The 17,452-nt window shown below is 48.7% G+C and overlaps 1 protein-coding gene across 2 annotated transcripts in view; it reads left to right on the top strand.

Moving 5' to 3' along the window:
- SLC2A4RG (SLC2A4 regulator) overlaps positions 1-14,529 on the top strand; it is a 46,455-nt gene extending 31,926 nt beyond the window's left edge. The window contains exons 5-9 of one of the 2 annotated variants that reach the window (XM_083618844.1): positions 730-830; positions 1,427-1,721; positions 2,744-2,869; positions 4,606-4,730; positions 7,133-14,529. In XM_083618844.1, coding sequence (XP_083474970.1) covers positions 730-830; positions 1,427-1,721; positions 2,744-2,869; positions 4,606-4,730; positions 7,133-7,244 — 759 coding nt within the window. In that variant the 3' untranslated portion in view covers positions 7,245-14,529. The remainder of the gene's footprint in view (positions 1-729; positions 831-1,426; positions 1,722-2,743; positions 2,870-4,605; positions 4,731-7,132) is intronic. The other variant, XM_083618843.1, reaches the window with a different exon arrangement.
- The last annotated feature ends 2,923 nt before the right edge of the window (positions 14,530-17,452 follow it).

Raw genomic sequence — 17,452 nt, 5'->3', positions numbered from 1 at the left:
GGAAGAAGATCGGAAGAAGTTTAAGGAATATTTGAAAAAAATATGTTAATATTTAAATCTTAGAATAGCTTCGGAAGTGAATATAGGCTGTAGGGTTAGAAGTAGAAGATAGTGTATTTTAAAATAGTATTATTTGTAAGTGATAAAATGTGAAGATTTTTATGGTTAAAGTGAGCGTGGTAAAAAAAAATGGTTAGAAATTATGATATATGTAAACTGCTAAAGATGAGGTAAAATGAAAATCAGATAGCAGGGACTTGGGGAAGCCCAACGAACAATGTTTAGAAAAAATAAGGATAAGACAAGAATTTGTTTGTATTGTTTGTTTTTCTGTGTTGTTTGTTTGTGTTATAAAATGAATAAAAAAAATTTGGGGGGGAAAAGAAGGGACCCAAAGGTCATCCAGTCCAACCCACTGCAGTGCAGGAATCTCAGCTAAAGAGTTCCTGACAGGTGGTCACCCAACGTCGGCTGAAAGACCTTCAAGGAAGGAGAGTCCACAACCTCCCGAGGGTGACCGTTCCACTGCTGAACATCTCTTTTTGTCTGGCTTGTTGAGCTCAACCCCCAAAGGAAAATAATAAGCCTTTTAATCTGTGATTGTACAAGTCTCTGCTTGGCAGCCTGTTAGCCCAAATCTTCCAGGGCTGTACAGGTTCCTGGTCCCCAAGATAGGCGTTGAGACTCCAAGATGGTCCTAAAAATGGTCCTTTCTCCCGTTTCTTACAGAACTCCACCAAGGTGATGTTCAAGTGCTTGTGGAAGAACTGTGGGAAGGTGTTGAGCAGTTCGTCTGGGATGCAGAAACACATCAGGACCATCCACCTGGGGTAGGTTTGGGCACCCTGGTGGGCCCGTTCAGTTGCTGGCACTGTGGGCAGGTTGGGATTGCAGTGGGGAGAAATGTTGACATGTTGTATGCTTAAACCCATTTTTGGAAGTGGGAAGATGAAGAGGGAAAATGTTATGTGTGTAAAGTTAAAGGGACCCCTGGCCATTAGGTCCAGTCGTGACCGACTCTGGGGCTGCGGCGCTCATCTTGCTTTATTGGCCGAGGGAGCCGGCGTACAGCTTCCGTGTCGTGTGGCCAGCATGACAAAGCCACTTCTGGCGAAACCAGAGCAGCACACGGAAACGCTGTGTACCTTCCTGCTGGAGTGGTACCTATTTATCTACTTGCATTTTGACGTCCTTTTGAACTGCTAGGTGTGCAGGAGCTGGGACAGAGCAACGGGAGCTCACCCTGTCGCAGTGATTTGAACCGCCGACCTTCTGATTGGCAAGCCCTAGGCTCTGTGGTTTAACCCATGGGGTTACAAAGAGTCGGACACGACTAAACAACAACAAGAAGAAGGAAATAATCTTTCTTCAATTCCAGTGGCTGCTGATAGCCCCCCTCCATTTTTATTTTTTTTACTTCTGCCAGGAGGAAAGCTGACCTGGATCAGAGCGACGGGGAGGAAGACTTCTACTACACGGAGCTGGACGTCAATGTGGACTCCTTGACGGACGGCCTGTCCAGCCTGACCCCCGTCTCCCCCACCTCCTCCGTGCCCCCGGCATTTCCCTCCTTGGAGGAGCTGCAGCCAGCGCCGGGGCCTCCTTCGTTCAGTCCAGACATTTCTGCGGCGCCCCACCTGAGCCAGCCGACGCACATGGCCATCCTCAGCCAATCGGCGCCCACGAGCGTCTGCCACATTCAAGCCGACCATGCGTACCAGGTGGGCTCTCCGCATTGGAGCGCTGGCTGGAGCTTGGGGCAGGGGCGAGGAGCCTTTTTCAGTTTGGGGTCCGCATCAACTCATGCGCAACCTTCCGGGGGCCGCTTGCCCAGAGAGGCAAAGCGGGACAGAGTAATGAATAGGACTCTTAGCGTTGCATCATAGATTATGTTCCAGCTGTGCAAAAGTCAGAGGCTTCTACGTGAAACACGTCTCTCTATAATGCTTCCAGGCAAGCAGGATTACCGTTTTTTTCGCTCTATAAGACTCACTTTTTCCCTCCTAAAAAGTATGGGGAAATGTGTGTGCGTCTTATGGAGCAAATGCAGGCTGCGCAGCTATCCCAGAAGCCAGAACAGTAAGAGGGATCGCTGCTTTCACTGCGCAGCCATCCCTCTTGTTGTTCTGGCTTCTGAGATTCAGAATATTGTTTTTCTTGTTTTCCTCCTCCAAAAACTAGGTGCGTCTTATGGTCTGGTGCGTCTTATAGAGCAAAAAATACGGTGTTTATTGCAATTGTATCTCACCTTTGCTCAAGGCGGCCTGCATACTCTTCCCACGTTTTACCCTCAAAACAACAACCCTGCGAGGTAGGCTAGGCTGGGAGTGAGCGAATGGCCCAAGGCCACCCAGCGAGCTTCACGGCTGAGCGGGGATTCGAACCCAGGCCTCCCAGGGTCCTAGGCCAGTACTCTAACCACTACGCTGCCACCACTGGCTGTCAACAATGCATTAAGCACTCAGACAGGTTGTGGCCCCTGGGGAGGGGAAAGGGCTGCAGAGAGAAATCGGGGGTGGGGGGGCAGCAATTGGCCCACCCAGGCCGGACTTGGCCCACCCCTGGTTTAGTGGGGGTGGGATATGAATTGCTGGGGGAAATGCTCACCGAATAAGGATGGCTCAGGAGCCCCGATACAGGGCAGAACCAGGTTTTCCTGTGTCCCCTCCCCCAACCCTCAAAATTGGTGACCTGCTGGTTTCTAAAAACAAAACAAGAAATGCCACTTTGCTTTGATTTCCAGGCGACGGGTCCTGCTGGCGTGCTGGCCGATCTGAAAGCGCCCCCCACTGGAATGGAAATCAGCATATCATGGCAGCAGCCAACCTTTTTTCCACCTCTGCCCCCTGTCCTTTTTAAAAGCCCCCCGGTAAGTAACCCAGAGGGCCACGCTTGCCTCCTCCCCTCCCCTCTGCCAGTGTTGTGTAGCGGTTAGAGTGTTGTACTATGATGACCTGGGAGATCAGGGTTCGAATCCCCTGCTCAGCCGTGAAGCTCTCGCTGGCCGTTGTTACCTCTCAGCCTAACCTACCTCTTAGGGTCATCGTTGTGATGGGCGGGGGAAAAACTGTGTACACCGCTTTGAACTCCTTAGAAGAACAGGTGGTATATAAAGGTAATAAATATAAAGGGACAGCTACCTGTCCTGGATGCTTTAGCTGAGATTCCTGCATGGCAGGGGGTTGGGCTAGATTACCCTCGGGTGCCCTTCCAACCCCACAATTATTTGAAATAAATAAATGCGGCTGCTGGCTACAGAGATCCATTGGTGTAGTCACCGCCCATCATTGATTGAGGTTGAATCCTGACAAGACAGAAGTACGGTTTTTTGGGGACAGGAGGCGGGCTGGTGTGGGGGACTCCCTGGTCCTGAATGGGGTAACTGTGCCCCTGAAGGACCAGGTGCGCAGCCTGGGAGTCATTCTGGACTCACAGCTGTCCATGGAGGCGCAGGTCCGTTCTGTGTCCAGGGCAGCTGTTTACCAGCTCCATCTGGTACGCAGATTGAGACCCTACCTGCCCGCGGACTGTCTCGCCAGAGTGGTGCATGCTCTGGTTATCTCCCGCTTGGACTACTGCAATGCGCTCTACGTGGGGCTACCTTTGAAGGTGACTAATCCAGACTACAACTAATCCAGAATGCGGCAGCTAGACTGGTGACTGGGAGCGGCCGCCGAGACCACATAACACCGGTCTTGAAAGACCTACATTGGCTCCCAGTACATTTCCGGGCACAATTCAAAGTGTTGATGCTGACCTTTAAAGCCCTAAATGGCCTTGGTCCAGTATACCTGAAGGAGCGTCTCCACCCCCATCGTTCTGCCCGGACACTGAGATCCAGTGCCGAGGGCCTTCTGGCGGTTCCCTCACTGTGAGAAGCCAAGTTACAGGGAACCGGGAAGAGGGCCTTTTCGGTATTGGCACCTGCCCTGTGGAACGCCCTCCCACCTGATGTCAAACAGAATAACAACTACCAGACTTTTAGAAGATATCTGAAGGCACCCCTCTGTAGGGAAGCTTTTAATGTTTAACAGACTACAGTATTTTAATACTTTGTTGGAAGCCGCCCAGAGTGGCTGGGTAAAACCAGCCAGATGGGTGGGGTATACATAATAAATTATTATTATTATTATTATTATTATTATTATTATTATTATTATCATCATCATCATCATCATCATCATCATCATCGCCTCTAATTAAGATGCTTCTTGTTGGTGGGTGGGTGGGTATGTCTTTGGCAACAGAAGATGCAGCTGTCCCATGTTGGTCTCTGAATGTAAGACAAGCACTGCAGGATGAGGGCCATCTAATCCAGCATCCGCTTCTCACAGTGGCCGACCACAGGCCTGTGGGAAAGCTGCAAGCAGGATTCGAACACAAGCCCTCTCCAGTGGTTTCCAGCAACTTGTATTCGGAAACATTGCTGTCTCTGACTGTGGAGGCAGAGCGTAGCTGTCACGACTAGCAGCCTTCGATAGCTGTCTCCTCCTCTGCTGCTGCTGTTGCCCCCGGGGCCCAGAGTTGTATCGCTGCTGCTCCGATTGCTGCACAGTTAGGGCACAATGCACAAAAGTAATATTTTTTCTCCTTCCCCCTCCCCAGGGCTGCCTAACCCCTATCCGGCCTGCTGACATAGGAGAAAAGCGCCCACAGGTCCCTCCTGTGCCCGCTGCCAAGGGGCACCCATCAGTGCCCTCTTCCATGCCAAAGCCTGCCACGGGCACAAGGTGAGTTGGCCAGCTGGTGCTCTTGCTTACGTCTCCATCCACCATTTGGTGTCTCTGTTTTGAAAATAGAACGGAAATTTGCATCTCTCCCCCTTAGCCTCTTAAAAGGTTTTGGTTTTCACACTAGTCTGTTCAGGCTCTGCCTCATTTTAAAATCTAGGGTGTGCATGCGTTTAAGGGGAAAGGAGTTGTTTCTTGCATACTGTACATTGAAACTTGCAGGTGTGCCTCTGGAGTAGAATGAGCACCATTTGACACTTGAAGTGCTTCCAGAGAGAGAAAGCTGAGCTATGCCCAACTGAGGTCTGTTCTGCTTTAAGCTGCCCGTGAAATAGCAACTTTCCTTCCAGACTTGGAGGGCCCACATAAGCTCCTGGAGGCAGTCCACTTTTTCCTACCCCCAAACGTGCTGGTGCTGGTGGGGTTTTCATTGGGGCTTTGGGGTGGGTGGAAAGGGTTAAATACTTCTGGACACCCACCCACCCCAACCCCTCTCACTCCATCCTGCGCTTGTGACCATGTGCCCCGTGATGCAGTTTGGGTGTGTGTGAAAAGAAACCTGCAATAAAAGCAGTGTTTGGAAAGTGAAGGGTTAAAGTGAGGGAGTCGATTCCTAGAGAGAGGAAACAGGCCACTTGCCATCTTCAGCTGGCGAAAGTGGTCAGCTGTTCCATTATGTGTTTTTTAAACTAGAGAGAGTCGCTGGTGGGGGAAAGGTCTGATTTTCTGCGTTCTGGAGAAAACCAGAAGGCAAAACAGGAGAGGAGCATGCTTTGCTTGCAGATGTCCTGTAAAATAAAATTTAAAAAGTGAACAAAGCCAGTCTCTTCCACTGTAGATGCCCTTTGTAGAAGCAGCCTTGAATGCTTTTCAGTTTTGCTTCTTGGATAGGTAGATCTATAAGGATTACATCTCACCTTGGCCAAACAGAAGAACATTCCCTTCTCTGTTATGTCCCACCATCTGTGTCTCTCTGCTTGCCCTGGGATAGAGAGGTGCTGGGTACGCACAGGCCAGCCAAGCTGTCCATTTAGCTCCAACAGCCTTGGCCCAATATACCTGAAGGAGTGTCTCCACCCCCATCATTCAGCCCGGACCCTGAGGTCCAGCTCTGAGGGCCTTCTGGCGGTTCCCTCCTTGCGAGAAGTGAGGTTGCAGGGAAACAGACAGAGGGCCTTCTTGGTGGTGGCACCCGCCCTGTGGAACGCCCTCCCAGCAGATGTCAAGGAAATAAACACCTATCTGACTTTTAGAAGACATCTGAAGGCAGCCCTGTTTAGGGAAGTTTTTAATGTTTGATGTTTTATTCTTTTTTTAATCTGCCCAGAGTGGCTGGGGGAACCCAGTCAGATCGGTGGGGTAGAAATAATAATATATATTGGAGTGTGGCCTTCCTGCATCACTTGCTACCTGATCCTTCCTCTAAGCTGAAGTTGCCTGGGATCTCTTACCTTAGAGAAGTGGGTGTTTTGCCGCAGCTCGACCTCTCCTGCTTCTGTGCTCTGAACCAGTGGCTGTACGACCCAACTTATGGTCTGTGTGTGTGGTTTGGGAGCTGCACGGTCAGGGAAAAAACAATGCTGTCCAGGGTTATAAAGACTGCGGAGAGAATAATTGGGTGCGCTCTTCCCACCTTGGATCAAATCTATGCTTCCAGGTGCCATAAGAAAGCGGCAGAGATAGCACAGGATAGTGTGCACCCCAGAAATGATCTCTTTCAGCGTCTGCCTTCTGGAAGAAGGTACAGGGTTACAAAGACTAGGACTAGCCGCCTGAGAAACAGTTTCTATCCAAATGTGATTTTGGTTTTAAAAGCAGTGTAAGGTAGTCTTTATGGGAGTAAAGGTAAAGGGACCCCTGAGCATTAGGTCCATTCACAGCCGACTCTGGGGTTGCGGTGCTCATCTCGCTTTACTGGCCGAGGGAGCTGGCGTATGGCTTCCGGGTCATGTGGCCAGCATGACTAAGCCGCTTCTGGCAAACCAGAGCGGCGCACAGAAATGCCGTTTACCTTCCCGCCGGAGCGGTACCTATTTATCTACTTGCACTTTGACGTGCTTTCGAACTGCTAGGTGGGCAGGAGCAGGGACCGAGCAACAGGAGCTCACCCCGTCGCGGGGATTTGAACCGCCGACCTTCTGATCGGCAAGTCCAAGGCTGTGTGGTTTAACCCACAGTGCCAGACTATATTGTATTTAATTATGGGGTATTTTTTAGGGGGCTAATCAGGCTGGCATAGCAGGCTTGTTGGTTTTGAATGTCTGATGTTGATTTTTTCAATTTTGTTGTTCTGTATGGGACAATGACAATAAAGAGTATCGTATCGTATCGACCTGTCCGCACAGGGAGCTCCTCCTCTCTCCCTCTCCCTCAACGGCCTTTTCTGCTCTGCCTCTTTGCAGGAAGCCTCGCGGCGAGGCCAAGAAGTGCCGCAAGGTGTACGGGATGGAGAACCGCAACATGTGGTGCACGGCCTGTCGCTGGAAGAAGGCCTGCCAGCGCTTTGTCAACTGAGCCGAGTCCCCCTGCGGCCCAGCTCCGGGGAGGCCGCCCGCCTGCCCGCCCGCCTGCCTGGGCTCTTCCCCCTCCTCGTCGCGCGATTTGCACTTCTGTGCCTTCCAGCCTGACCTCCCTGGCCGTCCGCCCCCCTTCCTGGCAGCACCTCCCTCTCCCCGCCCCCCTGCCCCCACCCAAGGTGGGGACTCGCATCTGTGCCTTGGCTCAGGAAAAGGGAGAGTCTGATGCGGACGGTGGCAGTGTAGCTTTGCAAGGAAGGAACCCCTGCCTTTCCCAAGATGTGCACGGCCCAGGCAGGCTCTCTCGACCCCCACAATAGGAACACTCTGGTGCTTTTTCCCCCTAACCTTTTTTTAAAAAAATACCTGCCACCAATTTTTCTTGGCCAAATGGCAGCTTTTTCCACATCCGCACATGTGAAGATCGAGCCTTTTTTTCTGTTGGGGGGGGTGTTTCTGTTTGAAATAAGCTATTTCTTTTCCTTCTCCCCGTATCCTTACCTCCTCCCCTTTGTAGCCTTAAGGTCAGGGGTGGGGAGCCTATAGCCTCCCAGAAGATGCTCAGCTGCAGCTCCCAACATCCCTGGCCGGGGCTGATGGGAGTTGGAGTCCGGCAGTCCTTGGAGAGGGTCCCCCACCCTTGCTTTCTAGGGTTTGAGGCGAGGGGGGGCAGCCAGCAGTGCCCTGTGAGACGGCTGCCGAACCCAAAGAGCCAATTTGAGGCAGGCCGAGCCAATGGTAACTGTTCCTGCCCTCAGCGGAATGGAGAACAAGTTTTTATCCCATGGCTAACGGAGAACACAGACTTTTGCACCTGGGCTTTCCTCCTCTTCTCCTTGTGCATTTTCTGTTTCATTATTTTGCTTCGGTGAATCAGGCCTTCGACAGAAAGGAAAATGCCCCAGTCTCCAGCACCTTCAGCTGTTTTCACGTATCGGTTGCAACACAATTTTCAGAAACACAAAGGTGTTTTTGTCTGTTTTTGTATAGGTTTTGAAGGTAGCGAGTCTAATCTAGGACTCTGATGCAGTTGCTTGGGGAGGGGGGTTGAATCCGTAGGGTGTTCTTGGAGCCTGAGAAGTTTTATCTCCTCGTCTTCATTCACTACCTGCCTTCTCTCTTCCACCTCCACCCTCCAAGACACGGAGAAGAAGGCTGTATTATAAGAAACGTCCAGACTTTTGCAACCTGGCTTAAGAATGGTCCCATGGTGGATTTGAAAACCTTGGTCTCTTGCAAGAAATAAGCTATGCACGGGAAAAGGCAGCCTGCTCTTTCCCCCCCACAAGAGCCGGAATGAATTTGCATTACAAGTTACTCTGACCACACAAAGGAACACTTCAACTTCCGTACGTGCAATCCCAGACTCTCTCGAATTTTGTGTGTGCCAGCAGGAAATCAGGAAATAGATCTGCGGCAGGTTTTGACTTGGGTGCCAGAGGTGGGTGGCAAAGTTGAAATTTCAGTGACAAGACTCACAACTCCCTCCCACCCGACAGTTCTGGCTCGAATTTGAATTTTGGAATCAGGATTTTCTGAGTTTCGTATTCGGAGGAAACTTGCCAAATGTCGAACATTGAGGTTTTATTTTGGTCTGTTTTTCCATCTCCCTTCCACCTTCTGAACTTCTGCGGCTTATTTTTTGGGGGAGTAATTGCCATTTTGTAGCTGTTCTTGGGGTGGGGTGGGGTCCGAACCAAGCAGTGGTGAGCTTGCTTGCACTTAAATGCACCAGATGCCAGAATGATGTGCTTTAAATGGAATTAGTCCAATGCACCTGTGTCACTGGACACACAGTGCAAAGGCATGACCTTTCCAGCCCCCCACCTCAAGCAGTGTCTTGGGTCTACCTTTCATTTGGGTGGGGAGGGGTCACTCTTGTGCAGTGGACGTCCGCATTGCAGCTGCTTCCCAAACCTTTTTTTTTTAAATTTGGGAAAGTGAACATTGATTTTTATTTTTTCTCAAGTATCGCACCTGTAAAACATGTTGATATTCTTACCCAAATTTCATCCACCTCCATAAATATTTAGCTAGGCTGTTAGAATTTTTTTTTCTTTTTTTGTTTTAGGAGCCAGGTCTTTATAACCAAACTAATCCCGTTAAGGTTTTAAATGTTTCGCCCTTCGTTTTTTTTAATTATTATTATTTTTGTGCCACACTTCAACCCCTGAGATGTTTCTTGTAGCTAAAATAGCTACTTGTCTGAAAGACAGACCTTGTAAAGTTGGGTAGCTATTAATGGGAATCCATGGTCCTCAGATAAAATCTGCTTTTAGCCTAAATGTACCCAGAGGGAACCGCGCTGAAACAACAAGCGGCGGCAGGAGTGCGTCTCCATTCTTGCGCCGCTGCCTTATTTCAGCGGCATTTGCACATTGTGTTGCACATTTCCAGGGTGCCTGCGCCTGTCGTCCTCATGCTTTGAAAATGAGGACGATCAGCTTTGGGAACCAGACTGCCGGGAAATGCCTCATTGGATCGCCACTCTTTGCACTACACCAAACTGCACAAGGATTTGAGGTTTTTTGGGGGGGTATGATGTTCTTTAAGAAATCGAATGGTAGCAAAGTTTGCATTTGTAAGGCTTGCCTCCCCGTAATACACAAGGTGAACGTTAGGTGGTTGGGGAAGTTATCCTGTTAACTTTCCAAAAGTCTGGCTTCCCTTTTTGTAGAGGGAATGAACCTCACTCCCCAACCTCCAGCGTCCTTTCTCCCTCTCACTTTAAGCAAAACTGCACTGGCTAGTGAGAGAGGTAGTTCTTCTCTCTCCCCGCCGCCCCCGCCCCCCATTTTTTAAAAAAGCTTTGCTGTGCAGTCTCTTGCCTGCAGTGGAATGGACAAAGTCCTCCCGAGTCGGCCACAATTGTTGTTAACTGTTGGAAGATAATCAGCCCTTTCCCCATCACCCCTATTCAAAGTGGCCTTTTCTAGACGAAGGCTGCAGTCCTTTGTGTGCTTATGTAGCAGTACGCCCTCTTGAGGGACTTGCTTCTGAGTAAGCAGTCAGATTGTGCTGCATGGCAAGCAACTGTGTGTGTGTTTGTGTGTGTGTTCAGGAAGCTTTATTTTATATATAAATATATATAAAAGCAGCTTTGGAATCTGTTAAAAAGTTCAGATTATTTTATTGGAGACATATTAGAGCGGCAGCTCTCCATTGAATGTAGACTTACTTCTGAGTAAGCGTGGGTAGGATTGTGCTCCAAGGGTCTGAGACTCGCTTGGAAGCACTTGCATGTGAGCCCAGCTGAAGTGAATGGGACTTACCTCTGAGTAAACATGGTTAGAACATGAGACCAACCATAGATGTTCAAGAGAGGAACAGCTGTTCCTGGACAATATCCATGCACATGGGAAGTTTTAAAGGCATGGCAGAGTAAATGCGAAGTTAGAATCTTCCTCACGTGCTTGTTTTGTATATCCAGGGAATTTTCTAACGTGGAACAGCAGCAACTTCCACTGCCTGCAGTAGCAAGCCACTATAAGTGCCAGCAGCAGAAGACTGTGAAAACAATCCTAGTCACATGACTTGGCTTGTCAAGGGATGAGCCCCCACCCTTCTCTGTTAAATAGCTGGAGGTCAAGTGGTACTTCGGTCCCAATGACACTTGCCCTAGAGCAGGCTTCTTCAAACTCGGCCCTCCAGATGTTTTTGGCCTACAACTCCCATGATCCCTAGCTAGCAGGACCAGTGGTCAGGGATGATGGGAGTTGTAGTCTCAAAACATATGGAGGGCCAAGTTTGAGGAAGCCTGCCCTAGAGCAAGCTTTTTCAATGTTGGGTCTCCAGATGTTGGACTGGAACTCCCCATCTTCCCTGCCCTCTGGTCCTGCTAGGTAGGAATGATGGGAGTTGTAGTCCAGCAATGTAGCGTTGGGGGACCTAACGTTGAGAAAGGCTGCCTAGAATGTTGCCAAAGGCAAGGAAGTGAAACAAAGGGTCTGGTTTATACGCCATGCCCTCCAGGTCTCGGAAGCTGCAAAGTGGGCTGCGGAATTTGAATCTTTCTGGTAGAATCGGGGCTTTTGAGGATTCAGGTCTGCCTTCCTCCGAGAGGGGCACCTCTCCTCTCTGGCCTGCCCTGCATATTTCCTGACATTTAAAATGCAAACCAAAACTGGATTGAAGCCAGAATGTGCTTTAAGACTGTTGGCTGCCAAGGGGAGAAGTAGACGACTCTGTCCCTTGCAAACATTTATTTGATCCTCAGTAGGTGAAGCTTTTCCCAGACTGGAGGGAATACTTGCTACCTAAAGATCAAGCAGCTGCGTCAGGCACAGAAGTAAAGGGAAGATTTCTTTTTTTAAGTTGGCAACCTTGCTCCATTTTCTTCCTCCCCGCCCCACTTATTTAAACCAGCAAGCCTCTGTTTTAACCTCAAACGGCAAAAGAAAATATTAAAAGAGTATTGACAGCCTAAGAGGCTAGTGTCTTATGGTACTGAGTTAAATCGGTGGTTTCCTTGCAGTTGTTCCTTCCTCAAGAAACCAACTGAGATGAGGGCTTATCTGCACTTCCTCTTCCCCGGTTTCTCCGCTCTCTAGTGTTCAATTGAGCAAACTGCAATTGGGTTTTCTGCAGATTGCTGTTGGTTGTGTTTTTCCCAGGAAAAGGAGAACCGTGTTTCCTAGGCATTCGAGAAGCTCAAGTGTAGACAAGCCCTGACACAGTTGCATGATATTTGCATATAATAGTTAATATGTATAGGAGCACAGACATGTTGATTTTCAGATTGGGGGATAGATAGGAGTCCCATGGTCAGATGCAAAAGGCTCAGGCCTCCTGGGCCACCTTGTCTTAACAACACCCCTGGAGGGAGGGCTTTTTGTCCTCAGAAGTTTCAGCAGAAGCAAAACACTTTCAAAACGCAGCCGAGACGCCTCGAGCACCCAGTGGGTGTTTGCACTTCAACTGGGATGTTCACAGTTTGAAATCTTACCTTAAATATTTATCGGTGGCATTTTAGCCCTGTGCTAAAATGCCATTGCTTCTAAATCACCGTAAGCCTTTAAAAAAGAGATAGAAAAACCCATTCAAGTAATAAAAAGTGGGGTGGGAGAGATCAGTGGTTGCCCTTTCCTCAAGTAAAATTTGCAGTGCCCAGCAGTGATATCCAGTTAACATTGCATCTGTGCAAAGATTTAAACTTGTGCACTAGACTGCCCTCCTCTACACCCCCTCCCGGCACACGATCCTAAATTTTCTCTGGGTGGTTGGTGGTGGTGGTGGGAACCCAGAGCATATTTAGGAGAGAGCATTGGGTGGGGGGAATCTATTGCGCTAGTTCAAATCTGTGTGCTGATGGAACAAGTTCCTTAGTTCTACTTTGTATACACCCCCTGGGCTGCAGGCAGTTAGAAAAGGCAGTCAAACATGCTGGGAGAATAATCTCTGGCTCTTGGCAGTGATGTGACCAACTATCGGATTCCCAAGTCGGGCTTGTTGCCGTGTATTAGATCACTTTCAAGAGAGTTTGCACAAATCTCAAGCCCCATTTTTTTTTGCAGTAAGTGGCCAATATTTGTTGGATCTTGACAATGCCAGATACAGTTGGTGAAGCTCTGTAAATACCTGTTTCCCCACTTGAATTCCCAGAATTAGGTTCTGCCCTGTGCATATCTTTTGGACCTTTTAACATTTGAGTGGGATTATAGCCATTAACTAAATCCTCAAACATGCAATGTTTAAGGGCGGTCAGATAAAACAGAATAAAAGGGTCTTGGGGGAGTAGGTTGGGGGAAATACCAGGTTTTTGACTGGCATCCTATCTCTTAAAAACTCCCTGCAGGTAAAAAGCTAGCACAGCATAGAGCAGGGCTGCGTGAGATCCCTTCTCAATATGCTGAATTTCCACTTCCAGGGAGTTCTTTTACGAAGGGGTGCATTCAACTCCGGTTTCTTCAAGCTGCTGCTGCTGCTGCTTGTGTAGGCTAAGTCTAGCATCCATCCATGGCTTTTATGATTCTATAAATGCCATTTTAATGGCCAGACTGGTCTGGCCAAGACTGCGCCAGCCAGAAATGCTCTCTTCTTACTGGTCAAGAGCTGTTGGGTTAGATTAGGCCCTTAGTGGGGAAACAAGGAGGGCGGCCGGTAATTTCCAAATGGAGGTCAACACAGAGCTTGCAGTGCCTGGGATGTTCCCCTACCTCCTTTTTGTGAGGGACTCTGGCTTCTCTGAGGAAAGGTTGTCATTCCGCAACCTGCCTGAACAGTTTCTTTGCCATTAGCAACTGCAAGCAGCAGAGAATGCATGTGAAAATTCCCCAGCAGAAAAATGCTTTTAACTTGATTCATATTTATGGCCTTGTTTGTTCTCTACATTGCTTTGAATATCAATCTAGCAAAGCAAAACAACACATTAAAAAGTGGGACAGCTCACTGTTGGCAGGTGCAACAAAATTGGGTCAAATTGCCGGCTGGGCCTTGCATCAGTGGAATGTGGAACATGCCTGTTGGTTCTGGGAATCATCCCTGGCAGGGCTAGACGGTCTGTAAATGAGGCTTGGACAGTGTGTCAACTTGATCATAATCTCAGATCAGAGGCAGCCGGCTTCAGAAGCCGTTTGTGGGTGTTAAGCGTTACTGCTCTATTCTGCTTTTCAGAGAATGGCCAGACGGTGAGGAACTGATTTTGCCACAATATCCCAAAACCTCCTTGGAGGTTGCAAGATTAAATTGGCACTTCCTTTTTGTAGCTGGGGCATCTGCAGTTATGGAGAGCGTGTAGTTTTGACATTGAATGTATCTTCCCCGTGTTTTGATGACTGTTTTTTTTAGGGCCACAGGCAGACAAATCCTTTTCTAGATCAATGATCTCCCACTTGTGACACACAAATCAGCTAGGAGAGCTATGGCGCTATTAGCAAAACACAAACACTTCTTTTTGTGTGTATAAAAATAGCAAGCTAAAACATTCCTAAGTGCTGCCACAGCAAGAAATGTATTTTGAAAAGCTTTTTAAAAAACAAGCCAAGAGAAGAGGAAGAAACCAAACTAGGATTTTTGTTTTGCTACGGTTGGAAGGATATTTACACAGCCCAGGATGCGACAAACAGTTCTCTTCTTTCCCTGCCCCCCCTTTAAGGAACCTTTTCTTTCAGGATGTTAGAAGTGCAGAGGTGGCGCTTCTTATACTGACTGTGTGTTTGCGTGTATGTCTGTATGTGTGTGCTGTGCTGTGCTCAGGTGACCTTTGGTATCAGAGGAAGCGTGCCAATCAAATTGAGACTTTTATCAGATATTCAGAGGGGAAAAAAGTTGTTGTTTTTCAAGAATGTGCTTGTGTCTTGGTCTTTCTGGGTTTTGGTGTTATTTATTGCATTTATAGCCTGCCTTTTTCTCCAGAGAGCTCAAGGTGATGTACATGGTTTTCTGCCCTCCTTTGTTTAATCCCCAAAACAAACCTGCGAGGTACGTTAAGCTGAGAGGCAGCAATTGGCCCAAGAGCTCCATGGCCAAGTAGGGATTTGAACCCCAGGCCCTATTCTAGCAGTCCAACCACTAAACCACACTGACCCTTTTGAAGTGGGAGACAACGGGTGGCTTTTATGGGAGGTGGGGCTCTTGGATGTAGATCACTTTCAAAAGTGTTTGCTCGGACCCAGCAACTTCTGCATCATCCTAGCAGCAGCATTGAGGAGAAATCAGTAGATATCTAATGGAAAAAGAATGGAGTCAGCCTCCAGGTTGAGTCTGTAAGGGGTGCTGCCCTCCTAAGAATGGAGAGCTATTAGGTCTGCTTTGTTTAGTCCCATTAATAATAATTTATTATTTGTTCCCCAGCCACTCTGGGCGGCTTCCAACAAAGATTAAAAATATATTAAAATGCCACACATTAAAAACTTCCCTAAAGAGGGCTGCCTTCAGATGTCTTCTAAATGTCAGGTAGTTGTTTATCTCTTCGACATCTGATGGGAGGGTGTTCCACAGGGCGGGTGCCACGACCGAGAAGGCCCTCTGTAACTTGGCTTCTCACAGTGAGGGAACTGCCAGAAGGCCCTCGGAGCTGGACCTCAACATCCGGGCAGAACAGTGGGGGTAAAACGCTCCTTCAGGTATACTGGACCGAGGCCGTTCCCAGGTGGAAATAGGCTAGACATCCCAATTCAGTTAATTTCAACATGAAGTTGCTATTATTTATTAAACTTCTGTACCACCCTCCATCCAAAGACCACAGGGCGGTTTACAATATAATAATATAAAAAGGTAAAGGACCCCTGGACGGTTAAGTCCAATCACAGGTGACTGGGGTTGCGGTGCTCATCTTGCTTTCAGGCTGAGGGAGCCGGCATTTGTCCACAGACAGCTTTCTGGGTCATGTGGCCAGCAGGACTAAGCCACTTCTCACACAACAGAACACTGATGGAGACCAGAGCTCATGGAAACGTCATTTACCTTCCTGCCACAGCGGTACCTGTTTATCTACTTGTGCTGGTGTGCATTCGAACTGCAGGGTTGGCAGGAGCTGGGACAGAGCAATGGGAGCTCACCCCGTCGTGGGAATTCAAACTGCCAACCTACTGATCGGCAAACCTAAGAGGCTCAGCGGTTTAGACCACAGCGCCACCCGCGTCCCTTCATAACAATATGTAGCATAGTAACAAACAATAATACACATGCCCCCATGCATAGTTTAAAAAGGCCATGGATCGTTTAACTAGGCAAAGGCCTGGGAGGAGAAGAATGCTTTCTCCAGGTGCCTCAAGATATTTAACAAACGTGCCTGGTGAGCTTCCCTAGGGAGAGCATTCCATAAATGGGGAGCCATCACAGAAAAGGCCCGTTCTCGTGTTGCCACCCTCTGGACCTCTTGTGGAGGAGGCACACACACAAGGCCCTCGCATGATCACAGGTTGGTTCGTATGCAGAGAGGTTGTCCTTGAGGTATTGCAGTCCTGAGCTGCTTTAAGGCTTTTCCTAGGTCAAAACCAGCCTTTGCCAACCTGTTGTCCCTCCAGCCATTTTGGATTACAGTACCCATTTGCCCCAGTCGGCACATCTGCGTGCCAAGTTAGCAAAGGCTGGTGTTTGCCATGCCTCGCTCTCAACAAGGGCCAACTGGGAGAGATTAGCTGTGTACGGTATTGCCAGTACTCAGGCTTGCCTCAATCTGCTTCACCCCTCCTGCGGTTTTGCAGAAGCAAAATACTGCAGCGCAAGCAGGGCGAACGTTTGCTAACCTTGCACAATCTGCACACGTTGCAGAAGGAAGTTCTGCTGAACATCTGTCTCCCCCTAGCAGCAAAGGGTTAGATGTGCATCTGGAAGCAGACAGAAGGGCTGTGTGCATACAGTCGAGGAGCTGGCAATTGACAGTGGATTAGTGCACTTCTCGCTGACGTAAACATGTACTAGAACTGTTTTAAGAGTATGGGAATGATGGGCTGCTCCTCTGGGTCAACAGTGCTCCCTGCACATAGAAAGCTAGCACATCAGGAACAAGTGTTCTAGCTTTCTCCCTGACACACTTCTATATCTAGGTTTGTTTTGTGTAAGGGGGGGCATCTATTCCAGTAGTATAGAATACCTAGGCCCGTGAAGCTGAGGCTACGATACTTTGGCCACCTCATGAGAAGACTCCCTGGAAAAGACCCTGATGTTGGGAAAGATGGAGGGCACAAGGAGAAGGGGACGACAGAAGATGAGATGGTTGGACAGTGTTCTCGAAGCTACCAGCATGAGTTTGACCAAACTCTGGGAGGCAGTGGAAGACTGGAGTGCCTGGCATGCTCTGGTCCAGGGGGTCACAAAGAGTCGGACACGACTGCCTACATTGCACTACCTTACTGAAACCTTGGTGCAGTCAAGCCTTCTGAAATTAGGTTCAGCCTTCTAAAATAAGGCTAGTAGAATGAAAGCATCATGTATCCTCCTTTACACCTAGGGTGGTGGTGGGGTCATATTTTTAAAAATCAGGTAAATGCCTAAGGAAGTGGAAGAAAATGCTTTACAAATCCTTCATAATCAGCAGGCTGCTTTTTGTCAAGTTCTCCCCCCCCCCAACAGCTTACATAGCAAAATACACTTGAAATATCCCACAAAGGGGTTTCTCCCTCGCACCCTGTATTGACTATATTTCACAGCCATGTTTGATTCCTTGTGCAGGGAGAGAAGCTATGGGAAGCAACTTCATGGGCACAGCTCTCAGTGCTGAATCATGCCAAGACGGGGTTGTGGACATTCAGCACTGGGCAGGGA

Source organism: Podarcis filfolensis (genome assembly GCF_964270895.1).
Source record: "Podarcis filfolensis genome assembly, chromosome: 6".
Taxonomy (NCBI): Eukaryota; Metazoa; Chordata; class Lepidosauria; order Squamata; family Lacertidae; genus Podarcis; species Podarcis filfolensis.
Note: the sequence above shows the minus strand (reverse complement) of the source record. Positions and strands in the feature narration are given on the sequence as shown.